Genomic DNA, 16,019 nt, shown 5'->3' with positions numbered 1-16,019 from the left:
AACCTTCTCTCCGCTTTAGATTTTTTGAAAAATTCACCCATTTAGAGAATAAAAATTTCAGACAAACTTATTCACCGAAAAAAAAACAATGTATTTGACCACTTTGTAAGCTTCGTAATCTTTTAAAGTCGTAAAACTTTACTGTTGACAAAATAACTGTTAAAATGGTAAGGAATTTAATAGTGCATAATAAGAGCTAATTATACATATATCCTTTAGCCGTTTAAAAGCATTTTAGTGCAGTTTTCAATTTTACATTGAAAAGTTGTATGACTTAATGACAGAAATAAACCGAAATGACAGAAAATAAATTATAAAAATGGCGAAAATTTCGAGTTTTGACACTTTAACCAAAAATTCTGACGCAAGGGAGCATTTTTGAGCGCAAAAAATCTACACGCCACATATCTACCCATTTTAGAAATATGCCTCGCAAGCATGTGCATTCGGTTAATAAATTACGCACTTATTTAAGTTTTTATAAAACGCAATAAAAGTTGCCGCGAAAAATAGATTTAAACCGTCGTTATTTTGAAGCTATCTACCCCTAAAGCGGCTATTTTGTTTTGCTAAAGCCATTTATTGGCAAAAACCTCGAAAAGTAAAGTTTTGTTTATAAAAACTGAGCTATCCAAAAACTTCCAACAGTATCCATTTCACGAGTAACAACTTTTGAGCTAAAATTCTTTAAAGAAATGAAGATTGATGACGAGAAATTTGATCACGATGTGGTTGAGTTACTGAAATTTCCACAAAAGTATCTAGTGAAAAATTTCAATAAAAATTTTATTTTTTTTTTCAACATGCTTCACATAAGACCTATGAGATTCCTACTGTGACTGCTTATTTTTTTGTCTTTATTCTATGGAGCATTCTAAACCACTACCAACTCACATACAGAACTGAATATGTTTCTGACGTTGAAGGTCACCATTATTGCAATATTTATTCTTCCGCCTCTCCACGGCTGGCCTGCTATCGCATATGATGCCATTAAAACCAATTTCTCTATTGGCGCTGCTGCTCACTTCTCCTTCTAAAAACTAAAGTGAATAAGTAACAGTTCCGCTTCGCTTTCAGTAAACACTTATGTAGTATCAAGTGTAAGAACAAACAGAAATGAAATCAATATATGCGCCCCCCAAAAATACTTTAAAGTTACTCAGAATAGAAACAAACAGAGCATTAGCTATGACGACAGCTTAACTAAGTAAAAGTAAAATTACAACAACAACAGAATCCGCCAAGCTGTCGTCACTACAAATGCACTACTACTACTAATTGAGAATTTATATTTTACACCTATGAGTGGATGAACTGAAAGTTCAGCATTTAGCTCTTTGTTTTACTCACAAAAACCCTTTGACGTAGTGCTTCCATTTCCAATTTCTTGTGCTCTCGCCACCCTACTAGCATATATCATACATATGTACATATCTAAGCATATAGTCAGGGTTGCCACTGAAGGAAAAAAAAATTTACCATTCACTTGAGAAAAATCTACCAAATCTGGAAAATATCTACCAATAAATTTTTTATAGTTATTTTAATAAAAACTATAGTTTTGTTATTTTTTATTTATTTTAATTAAAACTAGTTTTTATTTTTTTAGTTATTTCAATAAGAATTAAAATTGTTTTTAAGGAACTTTTTATTTAACTAATTATACGGTATTTGAGTCATATTATTGGCATATTCGCAGTTTCTTTCAACCGAAAGCGGAAGTGATGAAACTAAAGGCAACAACGAAACTTCATAATTTGAAAAACTTCAACTCGAGTTATTATAGACAAATACAGTGACTCAAAAAGGCACTTGGTGATTTTTTTTATTATTCGCAATCTTTTTCAAGAACAAATTTTTTCTTGCTTTAAAAATATATAAAAATTGAGGATTCAAACTATATACATACAACATTTAGAAAAGTTCACAAAAATTTTTTAGAACAATTTAAGGTACCGAGTTTTAAAGCAAACAATACTTGAGTATAGCTCACAATGTGCTTCCCGTTGATTTTTTTTTGTCGCCAGTCTTTTGTGTTTTTTTAATTTAACAATTTCTATTGATAAAAAATGGCGTTGATTTAATTTTTTGGCAAATAATCATAGGGCTTCATTGCATACCAGTAAATTCTTTATACGTATTTAAATAATCATTTAAAATATTTAGGCAATCAAAAGCTCCTGGGGATTCCAGTAAAATGAGTTTTGAATGGAGCATGATATGTTCGCCTTATATCCATATACATTTATACTTATGTAAGTATATAAGAAGTATGCAAAGAAATTTTTAATATAAAGATAACTACGTAAAATAAATCGGGAACGAAAAGTTCAACAAAAATCTACCAAAATGAGAAAAAATTTACCTTTTTACCAACCCAAATCTTTTCTACCAATTTTGGTAACAATTTACCAAAGTGGCAACCCTGCATATAGTGCACATGCATTGGTATGCAGTCACTTGGCTACTGGCTCTTAAGTGGGCAGCGTCAATTATAATTTGCATGCGAAAATAGCGCTGAGTGAGAGAGGGAAAAAGGGCAATTGTGCGGCTGAGAGTTGCCGGCAGGGTGTAGTGGGCAATGCTCAACAAAAGGAAAATGCGAAGAAACGCGCTAACCTTGGCATTTAATACAATTATATTATTATTATTTTGTTGGATGAAGCTACAACAATTTTTCATCGAAGAAAAGGCAAACTGAATAAAAGTTCATAGCAAATGCTTCTTTTGAATAGCAATATTGCGCTCTTTCCACACAAACGTCATTGGTGCACAGTTAGCATTGCTGTTGTAGTTCAAGTTTAAGGTTATCGAGCACACTTATATGTAGCTTTGTATGAGAGTGCGCGCGGGACCTTCAACTTAAACCTTCTCCGCTTTGAAGAAAGTATTCACGCCTTGATGCGGCTTAGTCTAATAAAATGAAAATTTGTATGAAAGTCAGAACGAAATTATTTTTGTATAAAATTTAGTTGATTCAAGAAATTAGTGACAATAATATTAACCTTCCACCAAGGAATTTTTGAAAAGCTTTCCCCTCATATGTATTTTAAAAATTTTTACGTTTCTATTACTTCTTATGTTTGTATGAGTTGCTTTTTTTTTTGAGTTTTTTTTTATAAAAATTGTGTAAGTTATTTTTTTTCCAATCTACTAAAGCTTTTTCAACAAGCTTTCGTTCGGAATCAATCTCGTAATATTTTATTTATTTTTCATTTTTTTCTTAACTTTTTAGATTGATAATAGCGCTAATAAAAAATGTTTTTAAATCAAATATTTCTTAAATACCTTTTGTTTGATACTAAAATTGTAATATCCTCTTTAAATATATTTACCATGCTAAGCTTTCTGAATTGTTTTGACACCCCTACTGCGCACTCCATTTACCTTCTCAATTTAATTTAACTAAATTTTAAAACAGATGGCAACACCCTTCAAAAATATTTTGGAAACTAAGCTTTCTTAAGCCTCTTTAGTTTGATATCTTTATTGTAATAATATGTTTTTTATCTTCTCAATGTAATTAAATTAGAATTTTGAAACATGTGGCAACCCTCTTCAAAAAATTTCCTAATGAGCTTTCTCAAATCTTATTAGTTCCATATACAAATTTCAAGGTACTGCATTTAGTTTTTCTAACAATTTAATTAATAATTAATTTTTCAAACGGGTGGCAACTCTCCACTTTTTATAGTTTATAGCGAAAAGATTTAGGAAACTATTATTATATTTGTTACTATTTTTTCTTGTATGTGGAACTTCTTTTGTTGTTGTTTTTTCCTATAGGGTGGCAAAAAGTAGTCTTCGGATTTGAGACCATAAGTATGGATCTATTTATCGGATATCAAACAAACATAACTTAAACATGCTCCACAAATGTTTTAACAAACTTTTGAAACTTTACTTTATATATAAGAGTATGAATAAATATTCAATAAACATATTTTATTAAGTTTTATTAAAAAAAAACGATTTCTGATCTGAGGGTTTCTTTATTTTTCAGAATAACTATCTACTTAAGGAATTTGTCTAAAAAATTAAAATTTATTCGTTGACCATCGAGAATTGCATTCCCTTGTATAATTGACCAACAGCAAATTACCACACTTTTCATCAGGCTTACAAGGACGCACGAAAATCTAAACACAAAATACATCTATGCATCAAATTTGTTCACATTAAATAAAACAAAATCCTACTACAAAATTAAGGAAACTAAATCAATCAACTACGCATAATGAATGTGCAACTAACGCAACAATCAGCCAATGCCACCCTGAAACATTGCAGCAGCAACAACAATAGCCACAGTAGCAGTAGCAGCAGTCAAAGGCGCAGCCACATCAACACTAACAATATGAACACCACCACCGTCAACACACAATCACAACAACAACAACAACAACAACAGCCAGCCAGCAATCGCACAATGTCCACAGCAGCGACGCCAACATCTACGCTGGCGCATAGAATTCAGAGTCCTACGTCACTACCGCCCACCGCCTCGCCAACGACGGCGACAACGCAGACAGCCAGTGGCGCGCGCAGTCCTTCGCCGGACGGCACACAGGATTACGATGTGACGCGCATGCGCGAGGAGGACTTTGAGCGGCTGGCCGTTTACATAGTGCCCGATGTGCAGTGCGAGCGTGGCGTGCCAAATCGGGCAGATCGCACGCTACCACGCAGCCTAACACTAAAACCTTCGATGGTTTTCTCAACGCCAAATGTTAAGGTAAGCGGACTAGAGGAAAAATGTTAAGAAATAATTTAAATGATAATAATACAATTTTTAAATACTCGAACTAATTTGTATTTTTCATTCTTGCAGACTGAAGGAGTTTGGAGCACTGGTGTCATACCGCGAGGCACACGTTTTGGCCCCTTTGAAGGCGTTCCAACTCCAAATTATCCCAACGATAAGAATAAGGCGCGCTATTTTTGGCGGGTAAGCATACAAATATACAAAAACTACAACTGCAAATACAAATACAACTAAATCATCGTCACCACTCAAATGCATTTAAATGAAAACACTGAAGTGAAAGTGTGTGTATGTAAACAGGGTGTTTGTGTAGTAAAGAGAAAATGGATCATACACACGATCATGTAACATTGAAGCATTAAAAAGCACGGAAGCCATATATATCATCATTCATGTAGTCACTATCATTATATATTCGACGATAAGCTGAAAAAAGAATTGCAATTGTATCCAATAATTTTAATTTTTGAGAAACATTTAACAAGTTTAAAAGGATTTTTATGACAGTTACAACAGTGCTATCTTTTCATTCAAATCGTCGCCAAGAATTACAAAAATCGATTTTTTAGTAACCAGAATACTGTTCAAATATTTTTGTTATTAATTGCTTCCATCAATTTATAACTAATTTTACTAAAATTAAACTTTATTTTATCTGTGTTTTGATAATTTTCGATATATACATAGCACAAAAAATCAGCGCCGAATTTTAAGTCCCTCGCTGATATGATTTGCTGGTAAACATTTTTTTTTTTTATACCAAAGTTGCATAACAATTTCATCTGCGGTCTATATATAAGCCGGAACTATGTACTGTCCTTAATTAAATTTTCTAGTCATACCGCATATATGTATGTATGTACGTCGTCGATTTAACTCGAAGCTGATCTACGCTTTCCGATAATATTTAAGAGCAAAAGGTTTAATAGATCAACTTCTAGACTAGCTTATTTATTAACTGGTAAAAGCCAAATTGCAAACGCAATTGATTAGTCTTCTCGCCTATGTCGAATCTTGTTCTAAAGTCTTAGGTTCCTGTCCGTTTGCCGTTGGTAAAGATTTTCCAGCATAATTGAAGGAAACTGATAGTTAATTTGTTTCAATTTATACAAGTCTACATTAGGGCTGTTCAAAAATCCATATGAAAAAAGTAAAGTTAATGCTCTTAGATTCTAGGATTGTTCTATATCGAAAAAATATACCCCTGTTTTTTTCGAGATCAAAAAAATCAATATGGGGAAAACACAATGTTTCGTGGAAATTGCATAGAATTCTAGAATTCTATCGAAAAGCTTTGTTTATTTTTAGGAGACTTCAAATATTAATACCCAATTGTTAATTTTACCATTTCCTAATACTATCGATTTTTTATGGGTCGCCTCATTGATTATTTGGGGTTTTTGGGGGACCTATAATAAAAAGTGAATATCAAAAAGTTGTTGAATAAATAATAAATATTGATTTTCAAAAATTCTGTACCATTTCTATGAAAAAAATATAAAATACATGGAAAACTTTGAACCTTTTGGAGAGACCACTAAATATTTTTTTTATTTAAAATAAAAAAATATATATATTTTTTTTGTTATATAGCACAATCATAGTGCATGAGAGCATTAAAATTCGGACTTTACTTGTTTTGGACCACCCTAGTGGACATACATAAGTAAGAGCTACACATTTTTGAATTGAAATTCATTTGAAAGAAAATATATTTGAAATGCCGTAAAAAGTAAATTAACCCTTTAACGGTTTTTTTTATAATGATTTGAAATCACCCATCATTCTTTTTTTTTTGTTGGTAATTAGGCAACTTCGAGCAATGTTTCAAGCTCAGTTTCAATTTACCTGTGAAAATAAGTACGCTAGGTGTAAAAAACATTTCCACCGCCTGTAGACGGATAACACAAAAGCTAAAATTTTGTGCAATTGTGTTTTTCTCAAGTTATCGATATTTGTCGAAATTTTGGAAAGGGCAGGCAAATCACTATCAACTATAATAACTTCGCAAAGCAAAATAGGCAGTTGACAAAACTGTTTGATATCGGCTCAAACTGACAAACATTTGAAATGCAATATATGAAAGGAGACAAAAATACACGCCACTAATGAGGTGATCGGGCTGTACTTTCTCAATATGTTGTTTGGGTTTTACCATACTCTGTTGTGGGCACCCAATTACAACAAAGTGGCAACAATAATTTGGTTAATTCGAGCGGCGATTCATCCCCTAAAGATACTTGCACATCTCTCTCGCCTAATACCCTGCCCACACACCTTATATTTATTTGATAAAGCTTCGCACCAAGTTGTCATATGATCATATAACCCGTGGCTGGCCAGAGTTATTCAAAGGACTCCCTTTTCTGCAACTCGAAGGGTGCGTTATAGATACAAAAGAAAAAACATCAACTTCATCACCTCTAAAATAGGACTACAGAGTTTCTAAAAATACAAATTGGATCTTCGACCTCCGCCTCGACCAAAAGCTTCGGCAACGACGATATTTCGTATGGTGAGAAAAGTTACAATGGACGTACAAATACTCTTTGGTAGAGTAAGCCTGAAGCCTGTGAATGCAAACAGTGTATAAAAAGAGAACTTGGACTTCACCCGAGCATATTCGTCTATATAGAAACCAAAAACTAACTTCGAGGAGTATGCTGCCATGAAACGCACTTGAATATGTCAATTTTGGCGTAAATAGTTATGAGAGACGATCATTAGAAAACGCCGTAAATATATACATATATAATATTTTTTTAATTCACAAAAAAGCCCTGAAAATTTAAAAATAATAATTCTTATGTCTCGAGGGCAATCTCCTGAGGAAGATATGAAAAACATCGAAACGCGTAGGAGAAAGAGGGAACATTGATTTTTATTTAGCCGGCAGAATAGCTCCTTAGAAAACAAATAATATTTCCTACTCACTATAAAATTTTAAAGTCTTTAGAAAAATAAAATAATATCGGAACTACAAAATCACTATTTATCCCAATAATTTATTACACCTTTCACACTGACCCACAACTTTAACTAGCTAGCTAGCGTGTACTCAAAATATAAAGTACCTAGGGCATATTAGTCTGAGTTCACAAAGCACATGATTACTAAAAATCGTTATTATATTTTTTTTAATAGTGCTATCTTATTTTAGTTATATTTATTAGCAATAAAGCAATGACCATCTACGGACGGTTATACATTTTTTCACTGCCCGAAGGTTCGAATCTTGGATCTTTCTAGCCAGGCTAGGCCATTGTGACTGTTGTCAAAGCGAGTGAAAGAAAACTTGTTGTAGGTAGACTACCACGTCAACTGTTTTGACATCGCAAAAGACGAACTAGGCAAACTGGTAATATTCTAGTTCACAATTAGCAGCCTTGCCTGCAGAACCGTTAACATAACCCTTCGAAGGACTCTCTGATTCACGTGCAATGTAACCCAACAAATATTACACCAATGCCGTTCAAAGTTTTAAATGAGGAATCTAACATTTGTGCGATTTTACTGCAGGATTTATTCGAACACGGAGACCGACGCGTTCGTAGAAATAAAATGATTAATAGACGGGTTTTGTAAAATTTAAGCAGAAAAAATTTACGTAGAAAAAAAACAAAAATTGTTGATTGTACTAAAGCTAGGAATTTTACTACTATTTGATGAAAATTATTTTTTGTTTGTTTATAAGATGACATTTTTCACTGCGATAACATCGCATAGATATGTGCGCACTTGCGTTTTCGAAGTAGTAAATTCTCTAGCATCGAAAACATTGCGGATTCGCTCCGACAGAATCGCACTGGTGCGTGGATACCTTTAGTTTCTATTTGGAAGCTATGGGCACCAGCTCTGATAAATAATTATATATTTTTAGCTTACATTGTTAAAAATTTAAATTTTTCATATTATTTTCATAAAAAAAAGTGTTTTTAATCACCCATGCATAAACATCCCATAAACCATTCATGCTTTTAACATAAAATTACTCAACCATCCATCATCCTTTGACCAGCATACATTCCTCCATTTTATTTCTTTTGTGCATACTTATTTACTTACAATATCAAAGTTATTTTATGTACATACAGTAACTTTTTCTAACCGCAAGCCAAACCAAACTTTTCAATTTTATTTCATGTGTATTCCTTTCACCAAAACTACCACCACCAACTTAACAAAATAACCAATCAACCAACCATCTAAAAATTCGCATAATCAAACCAAACAAAAAAAAAAACCGCAATTTGAAATCGCATTCGCCTCAAAAAATTAATAAATTATAAAATCCAAAAACTAAAATTCGACTCCAATCAGGTGCAGGAAACACGCCACATAACCTACGGGAACATTAAGGTACTATTTTACGCTTTTTAACAACTTTTTACTGCTCCTTCTTAAGCGTTACGAACTTTACTCTCTACATTTTGACACATAAATACTTTGACGCTATACTCCACTTTCTCCCACTATTACTATTTTCTATTCTAACTGTTGTTTGAAACCAACGTATCATTTCATTTTATATGATTTCCGTTAATTAAAACTCATAGCTGTTTTTGAATGGGCTTCCCGAAAGCCTACTAGACATGTACATAGATAACTACACCTTTTCCAACAGTATTTCAGAAAAACACAAAATGTTTTTCTGAAAATGCCAAATGAATTTCAGAAAAACTGAAATGTATTTCAGAAAACCTCAAATGTATTTCAGAAAAGGCCAAATGTATTTCAGAAAAAGCCAAATAAAATTCAGAAAAACCCAATTGTATTTCAGAAAAGGGCAAATGTATTTCAGAAAAGCACAAATGTATTTCAGAAAAATATTTTTAGAATACAGTTATGTTTTTCTGAAATACATTTGTGCTTTTCTGAAATAAATTTGCCCTTTTCTGAAATACATTTGCCCTTTTCTGAAATACATTTGCGTTTTTCTGAAAATCATTCGATTTTTTCTGAAATACAATTGTGTTTTTCTGAATTTCATTTGGCTTTTTCTGAAATACATTAGGCCTTTTCTGAAATACATTTGAGCTTTTCTGAAATACGTTTGCCCTTTTCTGAAATACATTTGGCCTTTTCTGAAATATATTTGAGTTTTTCTGAAATTCATCTGGCCTTTTCTGAAATACATTTGTGTTTTTCTGAAACACTGTTGGAAAAGGTGTACTCCAAACTCCAAATCGAACGTGTCTCTTACCTTTTGGAAGTCCACTTGCGAAAGCCAAAAATTAAACCGCTTATAATTTATCCTTATATTTGTATTGTTTATTGCTTGTTATTGTAACTTTTCCAATTGGTGTTTTGCCTTGAATACATATAAACTTAAGTAAATATTATTTTTAGCGCCAACGTTATTTCCAAATATTGTTGTTGTCATCTTTTTTTTTTTATATATAATATAACTGTGTAAGCGGTCTCTTTCGCAACTTTGTAGTCTGATCTATGAACTTTTGTGTCAAAATTCTTTCATAACCCATAAAACCGTTCACAACGCTCGTGAGAAAATAAGGAGGAGGAGAAGGAGGAGTGGAGCGTTTTGAACCGTTTTGTTGCTCGACTAACTCAACTTGTTTGTAAATATGTATTTGTTGGCTTTATCCCTGAAAACTGACCCAACTCCCCATTTCTTTTCTTTTCTCTTCCTTTCTTCCCCTCAACATTGACGCCTTTCGCCAACAGATCTTCAAAGATGATAATTTCTACTACCTGGATGGATCGGATCGTGCGCAAGCAAACTGGATGCGCTACGTTGCCTCTGCGTACAGTTTGTCCGTGATGAATTTGGTTGCGTGCCAGCACCAAGAAAATATCTACTTCTATACAACACGTGACATTATGCCCAACGAGGAGTTGATGGTGTGGTATTGCAAGGACTTTGCGCGGCGGCTGGGCTACGATGTAGATCCAGAGCGTACGATTTTCGGCGCTTGTAAACAGGCTGTCGACGAGGATGACGATGTTGAAGCGGACGGGGACGGGGATGAGGAACAAGCCGCAGCAGCTCCATCGGGCACTGCATTGCTGCTGGGGAACAAGGCGAAGATTAGATCGAATTCGCCGTATTGCATGCCCGCGCCAGAAATACCACCAGAAGTTGCGTATAATCACATCACCTACGTTATGGGTCTGCCAATGCCGCCATTGCCCACAATGCCAAGCAACGCGGTGAGCGCAGGCAACCGGCGTACCGTCACTTCTAGTCCCTCACCGCCCATCTGCCGTGACAACTCAGCCGGCCATATACAACACCTGACTGGCCTGCCACACATCCACCATGCCCAGTCCGCGCAACATCAGCCCGTGCTGCGGCAGCAAAACACACATCAGCATACACAACACGCCCAGCCGCCTTCACACCTGCCGCAACATCAGCACATCCAGCAGCACCAAACAGTTTTGCATCTCAAACAGGAACCCGGCGCCTCGGTGATTGTACGCGATCGTTCGCCAGCGAGTAGCGAATGTGGCGTTAAGGACGGCAAGGAGGTGGTGGGTTCCCCGATACCGCACAAAGATCCGCAGTACGAGCATCAGCTGACACCAAACGATGGCAGCGTGCGTTCGGTACGTTCGGACGAGGGCTATCACAGCAACGAGTATCATGAGGACGGTTTGACGCCACCTGAGGACTCCAGCGATAGTGAGAGTGAGCATAACTATGTACTGGATTGTTCGAAGAAAGCCATCGCCCCCAAAGAGACTGTCATATCGCACCCACAGAAGGCGGCTGTAGCTGCGGCTGTTGCTGCAGCAGCCGCCGCTGCTAGTAACAACAACAGTGCAAGCAGCAACTGCGCGACTGCTCCGGCAGCACCAGCTGCGGTTGTGCCAACGGCCGCTGCCATAGATTGCGCCGACAAGAACGAGTATCGTAAGTTCAAGGTGAAAATGCCGCTAAAATATGAATTCAAAAATAGCAAATGCGCCATTAAGACTGAGGCCATGTGCCACCTCAACAACGCAACTAATACTAATCAAAAAAGCAGTGACGAAACAGTGACGCCAATAGCACGCACAACCGCCAGCGAGGATGATCTGCTTTCTGCTAACGAGGCTGCAGCAACTTGCACCTCCTCAACACAGCTAGATGAAGAGGCAATGGAAGTGGACCGCCGACCAGGCTCAACCACGCAGCAGCACGCCTCCAGCACAGTCATAGTAGTCGACCATGGTCATTCGACAATCAGTGGCCATTCGGCGCGCAACATTATGCCACTAAACAAGGCATACTATGAGGCCGAAACGAGTTCGCCACCGCCATCAACAACCACGCAATCTGCAGCTGCGGCCGCAGCGACTGTGGCATACATGCGGTTTACGCCACCCTCCTCGAGCATACTGGAGACAATACTAACGGGGCAGCATCGATTAGAGGCCGCAGCGGCTGCGGCAGCGGCTTGTCGTCAGGCAAACGCTGCCACCCCGCCCCCTTCATCGCCTACCGAAATGGCCTACTCGTATAAAAAATCGCACCGGTATGGCAATGCTGTCAGTCCCGACTCCAGCTCCAATTTAGTGCAGCCTCCTGACATACATGCCACATCTATGCATGAGACTGAAATGCTAATTGCTTCATCACGCGGTAGCCTCAAAGACGACTGTTCACCACCACCACCACCAGGCCACCACGTGATATTCTCTCCAGCACACGGCGCGCATAGCGCTTTCGTATCAGATGGCCATCAAACGCCTCCATACTCGGCGTATTCACCTTACTCCAGTGGCAGTGTGAACGGCGGTCCGCCTGGTGCAAATCATGCACTCTCCCATGTACCCACATCCACCTTCCACTCACCGCCACACAGCTCACACTCGCCCTTCGACCGACAATCGAATGGATCCAGCGGATCCACACCCAACCTCCACTTGTTGCAATCTAACACTCAGATGCTGATGCAACCGCTGCGCATTTCCCCACCACACAGTATGAGCCCTGATGGGAACTCGTGTCCGCGGAGTGGCAGTCCGCTCAGTCCGAATTCGCTGGGTTCACGTGGCTATCGTTCACTTCCCTACCCACTGAAGAAAAAGGATGGAAAAATGCACTACGAATGCAATGTCTGCTGTAAAACCTTTGGTCAGCTGAGCAATTTAAAGGTGCATCTGCGCACGCATTCCGGCGAACGTCCATTCAAATGCAATGTCTGCACGAAGAGTTTCACGCAACTAGCGCATTTACAGAAGCACCACTTGGTGCACACCGGTGAGAAGCCGCATCAATGCGACATCTGTAAGAAGCGCTTCTCCTCAACGTCGAACTTGAAGACCCACCTGCGATTGCACAGTGGTCAAAAGCCATACGCTTGCGACCTCTGCCCACAGAAGTTCACCCAGTTCGTTCATCTGAAGTTGCACAAGCGATTGCACACCAACGATCGGCCATATGTGTGCCAAGGCTGCGACAAGAAGTACATCAGTGCATCTGGTCTGCGTACGCATTGGAAGACGACAAGCTGCAAGCCAAACGACCTGGAGGAAGAACTGGCGATGGCCGCGGCGGCGACCTCAGAATGTTTGGGTAAGTGTTGAAGCCGACCGAAGCACGCCATATGATCCAAAACTAATTAACACTATCGCTCTTCTTTCTCTTCCCTTCTACTTCGCGCACTACAGATAAAGACCTGCCAGAGCCCGATTCACGCGAAGCCTTCGAGCACTTGCAACACCAAATGCATCCGCACCTGCGACACATGTCAACCGGCGGCGGCTCGAATAGCAACGGCGGCGGTCACCCCTCCCCGCCGCGCCTTATCTCTATCAACCCCCACCACCAGCAGCAACAACATCAACAGCAAACGCATTCCCATCTCCAACAGCAGCACGCTGCCATGTTACAACAACACGCTGCGGCCCAGCAACACCTGTCAGCAGCGCCATCGAATGTATTGCTTAACACCAACGGAAGCCAACAACATCATCATAGCCATCAGCAGCAGCATTTACACCCACAGCAGTTACTCCAACAACAACAACAACCACTCCCTATGAAGGTTGCAGGCAAACAACAAATGCATTTGCTGCCACCCGGCACAGGCAGCAATAATAGTGCGGCTGCGGGGGCCGCGCCAGCGATGAGTGGCGCCAATGACGCTTACATGAGCGTCTCGCACGCACATGCGGCGGCGGCAGCAGCACACGCGGCTGCAGCGGCGGCGGCGGCACATGCAGCAGCTGCGCACCAACATGCGCAGAATCAGGAGAGCAGGCCGTCGGTGATCGAGTCCAGCCAGCCGATGATAATCGAGTGCACGTAGAATAGTGGGCGTAAAGAAGTTGATAGAAGAAATTTTTCCTGTATAAAACTGGAAAGTTGCGGTTGAAGTGTACAGCGGATTTCGAGTTTGTAACAGAGCCGAGCTGAGTTGAGTCGCGCATATTTCGCGCAAAATGCTGAGCTACCGGAGGTGGGGTGGCTGGAATGGCTCCACAAAACCCCCAGAAAAAGAAAAGTGCAATATGAAAATGTGAAAGCTCATTTCGAATGCTTTTGGTGATGGCGCTTTCATTACGAAATTGTCGAAAATGAGTTATTTGCAAGCTTACTGAGTTAAAAATAATGGTATTACTAAATTAATAGTCGAACTTCATTTTACAATTAGTGAATTTAATAATTGGTATATATACACACACACACACACACACACACACACATACATACATACATACATACATGCAACTAGTTAAAATATACATTTAATGCTGCAAACTGTAATACAAAACCAAGGAAATCACAAATCTACACACTCACCAGCTCGTGCGGAGTCCCGCTAGGCTGTGTGTAAGTTGTAGTAAGATGAAACTAAATTTTTCATTTCTTGAAAAGATCTCAAAATTGGCAGCCAATTATTCGCAGCACATTTATTTTTGATAAAAAAAAATTAAGAAGTTAAACTAAATCTATTAAGAGTACCGAGTGTGGCGTAGTAACCGCGAGTTTTATACGTGGCAATTATGCATCTTTGTATGTATGTAGTTGTAATTTGAAAACAAATATGTTATAGTAAATATATGAAAACTAAGTCCTGTTAAGTCTTTATACCCTATTTGTTACATTAACTTTTTGGCTAAGTTTTGTTGTAAAGTGCATTTAAAATCAGCGTTGTAATAAAATAAAAAGAAAATTTTACATGCATACACACGCATTTTAGCAGAAAAATCACAAATGAGTTGAGTAAAGTTGCCTTATTTAGATTAACATAGAATAGCGAGTGGTGTCGGCGATGCCATGGAAAATGATTAAGTGGAAATGAAGCAATGACCGCAGCGAAGGTACAGTTCAATGTGAAAGCTGCAGAAAAAGTGAAAGCTGCAGAAAAAGTTGAAAGTCAAGTAATACTTACTGAAACGATATCTAAGCATTTTTGAGTGACGAGTAGGCTTGGCATGCAGTTAGCCCAACAAATGTTCGTACTTTTGAGCAGTTTTGGGAAATTTGTGTGGTAAGAAAGCTTCAGTACGTTAGCCCAAATAAAGCGGCTTAACTAAAATTTTGGCTGCAGCGCTTAAAGCTATGCGCTACACTTTTTAAAAATTTAGCACTTTCCGTTGTTATTTGTTTTTTCTTAAATACATGCGTGTTTTTGAATGGTTGAGAGTACTTCAGACTTTAACTATCGAATTAAAGCTCAACTAGCAATAACGCTAAGCCATGAAGCCATCACAAGGATCAGCCGTTGAAATCGCTATATAACAGATTTTAAGAACAACAACATTGCATAAAAATTAAAAAAAAAATAAATAAAATTACTTGAAAAAATGCAGAACACTTTTTGTTTGAGATTTTTATTGTAACTTTTGCAACCAGCGCAAAATTAGTGTATACATACATATTTGAAAGTTTAGTTGATAAGTACATTGCATACACTTAGGCTTTACATCTGCTATAAATAATCGTATACATGCATACATACATTTATCTACATGGTTATGTAGAAAGTGTAGCAAAATGTATGCGTATCAACATGAAACATTGTAAAGCAAAAGAAAGTACGAAGTAAGTTAATTTAAATTTACTTGAAATTTTTAGTCTTAGTCAAACAGAAATATTTCAACAATACATACATACATACACACATATACATAAAAACACAAACACACATACAATCACAAATATGAAAACACTATTCTACACCAAATCACTTACAAAACAAAACAATCGTATATATGTATATAAAACCATGTGTCACGTAGCGCATGCAGACGTGTACACGTTAGCAAAACTTAGCTGAAGATCGGTGCTTTTTGA

At 37.7% G+C, this 16,019-nt stretch overlaps 1 protein-coding gene across 1 annotated transcript; it reads left to right on the top strand.

Moving 5' to 3' along the window:
• The first annotated feature begins 4,240 nt into the window (after nt 1-4,240).
• Nucleotides 4,241-14,028, top strand: LOC118746396. The gene is made up of 5 exons (XM_036480256.1): nt 4,241-4,738; nt 4,835-4,951; nt 9,089-9,127; nt 10,454-13,292; nt 13,388-14,028. The coding sequence occupies exons 1-5, from the start codon at nt 4,241-4,243 to the stop codon at nt 14,026-14,028; spliced, it is 4,134 nt and encodes a 1,377-aa protein (XP_036336149.1).
• Nucleotides 14,029-16,019: the final 1,991 nt, after the last annotated feature.

The sequence above is a fragment of the Rhagoletis pomonella genome, unplaced genomic scaffold (assembly GCF_013731165.1).
Source record: "Rhagoletis pomonella isolate Grant_MI unplaced genomic scaffold, Rhpom_1.0 Rhpom_scaffold_00010, whole genome shotgun sequence".
NCBI classification, from domain to species: Eukaryota; Metazoa; Arthropoda; class Insecta; order Diptera; family Tephritidae; genus Rhagoletis; species Rhagoletis pomonella.
Note: the sequence above shows the minus strand (reverse complement) of the source record. Positions and strands in the feature narration are given on the sequence as shown.